The sequence below is a fragment of the Acomys minous genome (genome assembly GCF_964271855.1).
Source record: "Acomys minous genome assembly, chromosome: 2".
Lineage (NCBI taxonomy): Eukaryota > Metazoa > Chordata > Mammalia > Rodentia > Muridae > Acomys > Acomys minous.
In genome coordinates, this window is record NC_140484.1 from 27,257,501 (window position 1) to 27,269,542 (window position 12,042).

At 41.4% G+C, this 12,042-nt stretch overlaps 2 protein-coding genes across 5 annotated transcripts in view; one reads left to right on the forward strand and one right to left on the reverse strand.

Annotated features, from left to right (window-relative positions):
• Positions 1–2,813, forward strand: part of ATAD1 (ATPase family AAA domain containing 1) — a 74,001-nt gene extending 71,188 nt beyond the window's left edge. For all 3 annotated transcript variants that reach the window (XM_084772251.1, XM_084772253.1, XM_084772252.1), the window contains one exon: positions 1,254–2,813. In XM_084772251.1, coding sequence (XP_084628377.1) covers positions 1,254–1,374 — 121 coding nt within the window. In that variant the 3' untranslated portion in view covers positions 1,375–2,813. The remainder of the gene's footprint in view (positions 1–1,253) is intronic.
• A 5,029-nt stretch (positions 2,814–7,842) lies between these two features.
• The window catches only part of PAPSS2 (3'-phosphoadenosine 5'-phosphosulfate synthase 2), a 73,527-nt gene continuing 69,327 nt past the window's right edge, over positions 7,843–12,042 (reverse strand). For both annotated transcript variants that reach the window (XM_084772240.1, XM_084772239.1), the window contains exons 11-12: positions 10,372–10,601; positions 7,843–9,665 (exon numbers count right to left, since the gene is read on the reverse strand). In XM_084772240.1, the coding sequence (XP_084628366.1) occupies positions 9,524–9,665; positions 10,372–10,601 (372 nt within the window). In that variant the 3' untranslated portion in view covers positions 7,843–9,523. The remainder of the gene's footprint in view (positions 9,666–10,371; positions 10,602–12,042) is intronic.

The window sequence follows — 12,042 nt, forward strand, 5'->3', positions numbered from 1 at the left end:
GTTTGAATTATCTGCTAAATGTTAATGAAAATGTGCTGCTTATACATTTGTGGTGTGAAGTGATTTTACACAGCCATTTTACTTTGCTGCCTTTTAATTATTCAGTGCTTTTTAAACGTATCTTGTAAGAGGGCTAGAGAGATGGCTTAGTGGGCAAGAGTACTGTCTGCTCTTGGACAAGGACCTGGGCTTGCCAGTTCCAGGGAACCTGCTATCTCTGAGGGCACACCATGCATATGCATGTTGTCTATCTGTACATGCATGCAAACACTCATACACAGAAAAATAAATCTTAGAACAGTGTCTTATGACTTTCATATACACGTTTACTCTTTTTTTAACAGTTTTTTAAAAATCTTTTTTGAATATTTATTTATTTATTTTAGTATACAATGTTTTGCTTGTATGTGTGCCTACACACCAGAAGAGAGTACCAGATCTCAGTATAGATGGTTGTGAGCCACCATGTGGTTGCTGGGAATTGAACTCAGGACCTTTGGAAGAGCAAGCAGTGCTCTTAACCTCTGAGCTATCTCTCCAGCCCTACATGTTTACTCTTGTGTATAGATAACTTCTAAAAGAATGGGTCCAATGTGTTGTCATTCTCCTTGTTTTTTAATTTAAATAACTTATTCAGATTCCATCCCAATTGTTATTCCCTCACTTGTATCTTCTGGTTACCCCCTCTCTCCCTCTTTCACCCTGTTCTGCTCCCCTAGGCCTGTGACAGAAGGGGACCTCCTCCCCCTCCATATGATCACAGATTATCAAGTCTCATCCTGGTAGCCTGTTTACTCTTCCTCTGAGTGCCACCAGGCCTCCCCACCAAGGGGAAGTGATCAAATAAGGGCCACCAGAGTTCATGTCAGAGTCTGTTCCTGCTAGCCACACAGCTGTGGAGAATGCTCTGTCCATTGGCTGATCTGGATAGGGGGGTTTAAGTTTACTGCATGCATTGTCTTTGGTTGGTATAGCAGTTTGAGCAGACCCCCTGGCTCCAGATCTGCCAGCCTTGATGGTCTTCTTGTAGGGTTCCAAGACCCTCTGCGTCCTTCTATTTCCCCATTCTCCCATACCTCTGGCACCTGGAATCTCCATGGGTTCTTGAATGGGGAAGAAACAATTGTTATACTCTTGTGAAATTTAAAAACAAGTTTATTTTTAAACATGTAACTTTTTAATCTTGGTGAAATGTTTTAGGTAGGCTTACTTTAAAATAATTTGGCAATTTGATGGTTTTGTTTACATTTTAGTCATGATGAAGATGAAATCCGGCCTGTGCAGCAACAGGACCTGCATCGGGCGATCGAAAAGATGAAGAAATCAAAGGATGCAGCTTTTCAGAATGTTTTGACACATGTTTGTTTAGATTAGGAGTAAAGATCATTTGTGCGGTTCTGTGATCTCGTGGGATGTGCTCTCATCCTTAAGCAGTGAAGGGAGATCCATGCTTGTGGTTTTATACTCAGATCCTAAGTTAGTAAGGTCTGTTATATAAATGGTGTTACTGCTTGTCAGAAATCATGCGGAGGAAGTTGAGTCCAGCCTGAGTGTGGGTGCTTGTTTGACCTTTCTAGCCATATGCTGTTATAGCCTTATAGAGTCTAAGCTGGTCTTAAAGTAGTAAGTGATTTGTTGAGTCATTAGTGAGGAATGGGATGTGGTTAGGTGCTGGTTTCTAGACATGTGAGTATGAATGTGAGTGTGTATGTACGAGTGTATATCAAATGTATATATCCACATTTTTAAAAAATATTCTGTAGATAGGTTTAAATACAGAAGCTTTTTTTTTTTTTTACCCCAAGTGTGGAATCCAAAAGCGCCAGGTAGTCTATAGCAAAACTGGGACTTAAGGCAGGGTCTGCCAGGTACAATGTGACCTAGCCATTCCCAGTTGTCACTTGTTTTGCCTGTTTTTAAGTTGAAATTTTCCTCTGCAGTTGGTTGAATCAACCATACCTGACTATGTACATGTGTCTCAATTATATTGCTTATCAGGAGAATCAAAGACAAACACGACCTGCTCAGCGATCAGCATTGATCCCACCTCATTCTCCTGTGATACTGAGTACACTTTTTAAAGGTTTACACTAAGAATGATTGAAAACCTTTGAAAAGAGTGGGTTGGAGAAACCTCAGTGCTTTCAATATGTGTACATGACTCAGTGTAACAGTTCTATAACTGTATTCCTTAAATGTTGTTTGAAAGTTAACATGTTCTTTAATTATGCTCAAATTTAATTTGGTCACCCAAACAAAATGATAGTTTATATAGTCATTACTAAATGTGCTTTAAAAGATACTTATTTTGTAACTTAAAAAATGTTCTCAGCATAGTAAAATTGTGTACAAATATACACATTAGAATTCTTTGTTGAATATGTAGTCACTTGATGCTCTATGAACCACATATAAAACTTCTTTTTTCAAACCTCTAGGAACCAGAATTCTTTGCAGGCACCTCAACATATGACAGAGCAAGAAGATAACGCCACAGTGCAATCTGAAGGTGCCTCTGAACCCACAGAAAGATTAAATTATGGCAAAAATGCTTTGTTTTTATTATTTGTTTTATTTCTTTGAAAACTAAATTTTCATGTGTTTTTAGATTAATTTCTCTAGCAATGTGTCCCACAAGAACTCCTGGACACTTGGTTTCTCCATCTGTGCTTTGGTGGCTGTAGCTTGCAGGAGAACACTTAGGGTGACAGAAAGTAAGCCACGAAAGATTGTGAAGGGAAATGAGTGCTAACACAAGACGCCAAGAACATGTCCTGTTTTTATAATTTACAATAAAAGATCCTTCCTTTTGATTATTTTCTTTTCACTTAGTCCTTGATCTTTTTCTATTACTCTAGGTTGTGGGTTTTATTATTGTTTATAAAATTTATGTTTGGACAGTTTTTATCTTGCAGTTGAGATTTCACACTTTTATAGCAGACATTTTAATATTGAAGTATTCTGTTTTAATATGAGTTTTAGTAATTTAATTTTAATGTAATGGCATGTTCAGAAATGAGTGATGTGCATACTTCTTCATGTGTTTTCATTTGCTATTAAATTGAGATGATCCAATAATAGCACTGAATTTCTTATGGTTCTAGCCAGATGCACTAATCCCAACATCCATGACTCATGTAAGCATGTTGAGCCGTGAAGTACATGAGACTGTTTCATGATGTAAATCACTTTCAGTGTTTAATTTTTTAGTCTGCTTTAGATAGACATTAGATCTCAGAACATTTGCTTTGGGTTGCACATACTGCATGAAGAACCCGCCTCTGGGGCTAAGCCCAGGCTTCCCACTGATGAACTCCACGCCCTGAGGCTGGCTCTTTGATTCTGTTCCTCATCTCCTAGGCAATTGTGGCACCTGCTTTAGGGAGTTGAATGATGTGATACCATGGAGGCACTCAGCAGAGACACTGCTCAAATGCTAGCCAGCATGGTCCTGACGGCCTCAGTCTCCAAGCGTTTTTGTCATCTCTAGGGACTAAAATGAAAGGCTTGTCTGTGTGACATTTCTCTGAAATCTCAGTGTTGGATGATTTCCGGTAGGTTTGGCATCTCCTGCTGTTTTCGTGTCTTTTAAAACTGAGATTATAAACTTAGCATTTGAGTTGATTTAGTGTCAAGTTTTACTACTTCTTGTTGAATCCTACTCCCCACCTGCAGTTAAGTCGAGAACTCATGTTATTAAGAGCTGGGTTGGAATAATCTAAATATTCTGCAATGGACCATAATAAGCCAGTATTATTTGGCTTCTATAATTCATGGGTTTAATGCTGGATGACAGCATCTTGATGCTCAGCTGCTTGTATAAAACTGAAAGGAGTATCTCATTACCAGGCCTTATTTTTCTACTGTAATTGGGTTATTTGTGGACAGGTTATAGCTTTATTCTGGATGAAATAAATTGGGTATTTTTTGATTACTTTTTTTAGCCTTTCTTAAAGTCAGAATTTTAAAAAGAGTTCCAAAAAGTTGAGGGTCTCGCCTACATGAACAAAATTCCATCATTATCTTGGTTCCTCAGATAAAGCTGTAGACTCCTCTGTGCAGGAAAACTTTGTCCAGAGGGCTGGAGAAATAATACCGTAGTTAGGATCGTGTACTGTTTGTTCTTGCAGAGGATGTCTGAGTTTTGTTCCCAGCACCCTTGTTGGGCTGCTCATAGTAGCCTATAATTCCGTTTCTGTAGAAATCTAACGCCTCTGGCCTGTGTGGGCACCTGCACTCACATGTTTTTTACTAAAATTCTGATGGAGGTGTTTTTTTTTTAATTGTCTGATATTTATTATTCTAAATACTGCTCTTCCAGAGAATGCAAGTTGATTCCCAGCACCCAATCCTGCCCTCACAATTTTCTGTAACTTCCACTTCAGAGAACCCAAGGCCTTCTGCTGGCTTCTGCAAGCACCCACACTCACATGTTGCATATATATAAATATAAATGAATCTGCTTTGAGACTGTTTTTAGATAGTTTTGTCACTTTGAACTAAGCCGCAGTGACTGTTATTGCTATGTGTGGAATACATCAAAAGCACAGGTTTGTAAACCATAACAGCTCAGGTATTTGTTTTTGAGACAAGGTCTCCCAGCCTGTCCTGAAACTTGAGAGCCTCCTGCCTCAGTTTCCCTAGTGCCATACTGTCCAACATGATGGCTCATTTCTAAACCAAACACCAAAAGAAATTGATAACTGACATGCAAATATGTAGCCAAGAAATAGTGTATACCACATTGTTCTAAAGAGGCAGAAATTTCAGAATTCAGATACTCAGGGATTGCCTATTTCATGCCTTTTCACAGGTATGTCTAGGCCACAGTCAACCTTAGAAAGACTACCCAATTTAGATTCTATTGGCAGCAACCAATTGTAGACGTTCCACTGCATCAGAGGCGAGCTGAAGGACCAGCTTCTTAGTTTTAGCAGTGGATTGCATGAACTCTTCAAACAGCCCATTGCTCTGAGAATTCCTTGGGTCATTGAAGTGGCTTCATGTTGAATATAGGGGTCTATTGAAGCATTAAGACTAAGTAGAAAAGGAGAGTGATAGTTCATTCTAAGAAGTATTGTGGGGAGAGTGCTGGACAAACCAGAAGGGCACATGGCCACCTGATGGTGAAATGCCGTAGATGACATGGGAAATAAGGGGCAGTGTAACAGGTGAGCACACAGAGAGAGGGGATTCATGGGGACAGGCATACAAGGACTGTTGTGTGGGATCCCTTCAAGTGCTTTCACTTGGAGTGTGTTATTTACCATGCCCAACTCTGCCTAGGTAAAATAACTTAATTAAATTGTTTTATACCAGCTGGCAGATATACAAGAACCGTGGAAAATGAGATGCAATACACGTTTTTTTAATTTTCGTGATTACAAACCCTTCCCTATGGCAGAGTAAAGGGCAGATAGCTACCTGTTCCTTCCAGTCCTGCTTGCACTGGACCTGTGCTGTGTCCTTTCCTGAACCAGTTGACTGGTTTTTGCCAGGCCTCTCCTGACCCATACACCAGCTTTTTAATCTTGTTCTGAGCTAGGAAGGGTTTGGGTTACACCTTCACGTTTGTAGTTTTCATTTGTTTTTAATTCTAAAAGGTGGAATCCAGTCATCTTGAGAATACACAAGGCGTCTAGACCCCCTCCTCAGCAAAATCCAAAGGAGTGGGATGGTAGCCCAGCAGTTTATTTTTACAGGGGGTGCGTTTCCAGACTCAATTCAGTCTTTCCTGTTGTTTGTTGTGTTCGTTTCAATTCAGTCTTTCCTGAATTATCCCCATCCTTGCAAAGTGTCCCCCTGTTAGGCAAACACATAGCTCTGTACACTGTATCCACACTAGTCCACTCCTGCACCACTCCTGCCAGAGTGAAGCCAAGTTTACCTCTCAAAGGCTTCCCTCCAAATAAAGAGCTGTTGGTTTGGTTTTATTTTTGTGGGTTGGTTTGTTTTTCTCCACTCTGATGTACTAGCCTTATAATAAAATAGTTTTTTTCTTCCTAGAACCTGGCTAAAATGTTCAAATTCTAGCAAGTGTCCCACTTATTTTTTTTAAAAATAATTTAAGTACAATTATAGTATAAGCCAAAGTTAATACTTTGGAATGCGTATTTGAGTTACTTAAATAGCGTCTTCATTGGTAACTGTTCTGTGTGTGACGCAGTAACTGCATGGATGCTGGCATTGGGAGAGATCAGTGGGTACTCTCCCATTGTTTCTGTGCAATCAGTTCTCTAACTGTGCCTAGTAATAGGCAATGGAAATTTGAGCCACTCAAAAGCTGCACAGTTCCTTTAAACCTTTTTTTAAAAAATTTATTCATATTACATCTCAATTGTTAGCACTTCCCCCCTTCTCCCCTCCCCTATGTCTGTGATTGAGGGAGACCTCCTCCCCCTATATATGCTCTTAGAATATCGAGTCTCTTCTTGGTAACTTGCTATCCTTCCTCTGAGTGCCGCCAGGCCTCCCCATCCAGGGGACGTGGTCAGAAAAGGGGCACCAGAGTTCGTGTGAGAGTCAGATCTCACTCTCCGCTCAACGGTGGAGAATATCATGTTCGTCGGCTAGGTCTTGGTAGGGGTTCGAAGTTTACTGCCTATATTCTCCTCGGCTGGTGCCTTAGTTTGAGGAGGACCCCAGGACCCAGATCTGCCTGTCATAAAGTTCTTCTTGTAGGTTTCCAGGACCCTGTGAACACAGTTCCCTTAAACCTTTAGGCACAAGAACAACTAACTTGTCTGATTCACTGATTTCCTGCCTGGAAGGACAGTTAATGCAGAATGTAAGCAATAGAACAATAGAAAAGTGAAAAATGAGGGGGGAAACTGCAAACTTGTTCTTGAGGAACCAAGATTTGTTTCTTGCAGGACAGATGGGTTGGAAGGAAATACTGGGGCCTGATAAATGATACAAGGTCTGACAAAATGATCTATGTATGCCTTCCCAGGATTTGCTCACATTTCCTGAAGAGTGCCGTGGCCTCTTGGTAGCTCTTACACTTGGGTACATGGACACATATTTCTTGGCATACTTAGCCCTGCTAATTGATAATAGAAGCCACCAAGTAAGATGTGGGGAGAAAACAAAGAGGACCCACAAATGGCACCATTCATTCCTTTATTATTTTTTTGAGACTGAATCTCCTATAGACCAAATTGTTCTCAAACTGTGTAGCCTAGGCAACATTAAACTTCCTGCCTCCACCTCTCAGTGCTGGGATTAACAAGTATGTGCCATTCTGCAGTGCTGGAATCGAACCTAGGCTTTCATGCATGCTAGGCAAGCCTTCTACATACTGAGCCACATCTCTAGCACCAAGTGATAGCTGTGAGTTGGGCTATTTGTGGTGAAAATCAGTAGCAAAAAATTACATGACACCATTAGAAATAAATCGGGCACTCAGGAAGAAGCAACAGGGCCACTGACGGTGAGTGGAAATGTACTGCCTTCGGTGCACAGAGTGCCCACTGCTAAGGTGAATGCAGCTGGGACTGCTGAAGGAGGGGGGAATGTAAACGTTATTTTTAAGCCTGTTGGGGAAGCTCTGAAAATAAGAGCTGTTCCTATAAGAACAAGGGCTTTGGCTTGATCCCCATAGATTGTCTCGCAGTGAAATTCTGGGCAGAGCGTCATAAGTCACCTCTGAAAAGCAAGTGCCCAGCTAAGACCATGAGTCATTTTCATCTGAAGTTCAAGTTAGAAAATGACACGAATAAGGACAAACAGCCTCTTAATAAAGCCCTAGAGAGAGTCGTTGCTGCTCTCTAATTATCCAGTGTTGTGACACCCGTAAGCAGCCATTGAGGCCAGCCAATACTCAACATTACAAGACAAGGGTGAGCTTGGTCTCCGAGTTTATTGTTGTAAGAACAAATACCAGTTGGACACTGAAACAGTTATACTAAATAGCACTAGAGTGGAAAGGCAGCTTTAACAATCACAAAATTTGTTTAGTAAGGCACTACAAGCCTGTCAGGTTTTCAGTGAATACACAGTTTTCAAGGCGGCAGTGAATAGCTCTGACAAAAGTGAGCACAGGCACTATACAATTGAAGACTCACTTTGCTATGGTCATGGTATGTAACTTACTCTCAGAAGAGCTTTTATTGGCATTTTAAAAAGTATGGCCAGGCCTGGTGGTGCATGCCTTTCATCACAGCACTCGGGAGGCAGAGGCAGGCAGATCACTGTGAATTTGAGGCCAGCCTGGTGTACAGAGTGAGTTGCGGACAGCCAAGGCTACATACATAGAGAAACCCTGCTGGGGGCGGGGAAAAAAACCATTTCTCCTTTCAGTCTGTTGTCTCTTTCAGAGAAACCTATAGGTAAAAGGTGCTTTTTATTTATGTATTCCTTGGCAACAATGAGCCATGCATAAAATACAAAAATTACCTCTTAGAAAATAAGACCACCAAAGGATGTCTCATAACAGGCACAGTCTGAAAACTTGTGACATTAAAAGTTTGGAATATCCTGAATTTCCAGTTCCCGAGAAGGTTGCTTTTTTAGCATCTTCAAGGAGAGTTTCGCTAAGTAGCTTCAAGGAATCAGAACCTGCTCCTGTGTTTTGAAAGGTAGACAGGGACCTAGTTTAGAAATGTGGTGGCCTGGGCAGGTTTTGGCATCAGCACTATTTACTAATGTCAGTTTTGAGTATTACTGTTCTCAGCAGCTCTCAAAGCTTGTATATAATCTCTGTTCATTAGGATGAAGTTTGGATTTTATATTTTCTGCAGAAATCAACAGTTTTAGCGTCTCATTAATGTAGGTTAGTTTTGGTTACAGCAATCAAATAGGTACCTCTTTAAGATAACTATGACCACAGCAAAGTGTGGGCAAAGTGGTCTTCTACAATATACCCTGATGGTTTAGTCCCTGGGAGAAAGTCTTTAAATCAAAGCACACCACATTATTGAAAAGTGCCATCAAGCTGGAGTTACTATTCATAGACGGCCATTAGAACTTCTCTTTCTATTAGACCATGCCCTTTTCATGACAGAAGTAAGTTACATAGCTTCTTCAGATTTAATTCACATCTTCATACATGTTTTTTTCAGTTGCTTCTTCAACTCATACATTGGACAGTGAGTATAATCATGAGGCTTAAATCCTGATGTTGTACAGAAGAAGCTGTTTGTGTGGCTTATTGCTTCTGGTAAGTAACATTGGAATTCCTGGTTGGCAAAATTAAGCTGGAAAGTATGATTCTGTTTCAGGCAAGTCAACTAGACACAGTAACATTTTTTAGAAATCTGGGACATATGCGCTGAGATGAAGTAAAGTACAAGGGTTTTCATTCTGGGAGGTATAACAGTATTTTCACCTAAGACTTAGTCTCCAGTGTGACTTTCATAAACATGAAGTTGGTTTTAAATTATAGGCACAACCTTTTACCTCATTGCAAAATTCTAACTTCATAAAGTCATTGAAGAGTAATTGCATATAGAGCATCTAATCACCAAAGTAGAAAACAATCGTCAAAGAGCACTTGAGAGCACAAAGCCAGAACCAGGACTGCCTAGTTTATCTTCTCCAGAGACCTGTAGTAATCTGTCAACACTTTCCATGCTTTGGGGGCCATGAAGCCATCTGGGGGGTCTTCTCCTTCCCGGGCGAGCTTCCTCATACGAGTTCCTGAGATGAAGTCAAACTCAGCGTGCCTGTCAGTACAGCAACAGAGAGCTCAGCAGAAGTAAGGAACATCCCTGGGTTAGATTGCTGGTGTTTACAATCTTTCCCCCCTACAAACAGCTGCATATTTTAAGATGGGCAGTTATCTCAGTCTTCAGTTCGGAATTTTACAGAACAAAAGAGTAAAGGCAGATGTTTCTTGCACACCTGTTTTTTCATATTGAGGCCTGAGCTTCTTCTGTGTGAACTTAGTATGGGGCATGAACGTACCATAAATTCTCCCTGAAATCATTCTCTGCCTTATGTCCCTTCACTTCAAATGCTAGGTGCTCACAGTGTACACATATGGCACATGTGTGGAAAGGAACAGTTTTGTTACTATTTTGGAATTTCATACAGTGCTGTCCCCACCTCCCTTGTGCTATGATTATAGGCCTGTGCCACTGTGCCCAGCTCAAGAGCATTTTGTGGGGGTGCTGGAGATCAAGCCCCTTTGCTGTGCACATGCTAGGTAGGTGTTCTCCTAGTAAGCTACAGCCATTAGACCAAAGAGAAATACTTATGGACCAACAACTACATGCACAGGACACTGCTACAATGTCAGTGGACACAGCATGTGCAAGAGCAGGTCATAACTCTCAGTTGAGAGCATGTAGTCGGAAAACTTTTCCAGAGGGTCAAAGTTTGCCTCATTATACCAATTGTCATGTCAATGAAAACTTTCTCTAAACCTACCTTGCTGGGTCATAAAAGTCCATGGCCTTTTTAGTTTTATTGTAGGCAGCCACTCGGAATGGAATGATTTCCACAGAGGTGAGGCCAGGGGCCATACTCAAGACCTTGCCCCCATGGGTAGGTTCATATAGGTCTTTCTTAGTCTCGGGATGGGGCATTCCTGCAGGATCCCTGCCCACAATGTAGAAATTGGCCCCTGCAATCATCCGGCACCTGCAATGCCACTGGACCTGGAAAATATCACACAGGGGACATGACGGTCATGGGCCAAGTCCACAGGTTCTTTATGGTGCTTCCTTAAGTTTGCTTTTGAAGTGATTCAGAGGTAGGTCAACTAAAAGTAGCAGGGAAGTCTGTGAGTCCTAAGCCTTGAGCACTTTTCAAGCTGGGTAGTATTGGATAGGACAGCAGCTTTAAAGTCACGAGCCATAGGAATCTCAAAATCAGGCAATCAGGAATACTTACAGCTACAAAGGACTGTAAATTATGCACTCTAGTCTTAAGGCTAGTCAGAGTTTAAGGGGTATTACAGATTCTAAGTCATCATCAGGCTGCCAGTAATGAACTAATTTCATATCTAAGAATTGATTCCAGTTGAGCATAACACTTGCCATCTTTAAAGCTCAGGTGAAAAAAAGAAAGAAAAAAGAAAAAGCATAGAATGGGAGAACTGTAGAAAGGCGTGGAACTCTGATGCAACTGAAGAGAATTCCTTAAGCTCAGTATAGGGCATTTGGAAGAGTTAAATAAAGTCCTTTCAATCGCACATCTGCAAACTCCAAGTCCACTGCACAGCTACTACTGAGGGACCAAGAATCTCTGCTGGGATCACTGTGATATGAAAATGCTGTCTGTCTGCCTTTTCTTCCTTCCTTCCTTTTTAAGGGTTTTTGTTTGTTTGTTTGTTTTGTTTTTGTTTTTGAGACAGAGTTTCTGTGTATAGCTTTGGCTGTCCTGGATTCTTTGTAGACCAGGCTGGCCTCACAAGATGTACCTGCCTCTGCCTCCCTGAATGCTGGTATTACAGGCATGTGCCACCGCACCTGATACTTCTCCCTTCTAAGAAATTCCTGGGTCATGGTGAATCACATAGAACAATTGGAACTAATAAATTTTTAGCTTAGTATGGCGGTAAGAATGAGAAAGGTCCCTCTTAGTCTCAGGCATTTGAGCACCTGGCCCTGAGTTGGTGCCGCTGTTCAGAGAGGTTTAGGTGGTACACCCTTGGTGGTGGGAGTGTGTCACTAGGGGTGGGCTTCGAGTTTAAAAAGCCCTATCTACTTCAATTTGCTCTCTGCTTCAGTTCATGCCTGTGGTAAAGGATGTAAGCTCTCAGCTTCCTGACCCTGCCTGTAAGCCTGCCACTTGCTGCCGTGCTTCCCTGCTATGATAGACTCATCACTTGGAATCATAAGCCCACACAAACTCAGGCTGCCTGGGTCATGGTGTTCTACTACAGCAACAGGAGATAACACAGATAACATTTGCCCTGTGACTCAGGTGAGCTGTGCTGTCTGCCTACCTTAAACACATGCCAACTTCCGCATTCTCAAAGCAGGGTGTTTACATTGGACTTGATGCTTCTAGCATCTTTTACAAATACAAAATGGAGACCGTTAAGCTGGGGTGGGGAAAGTAGAATGTGCTCATTAAGAATATGTCCCCAGGGCT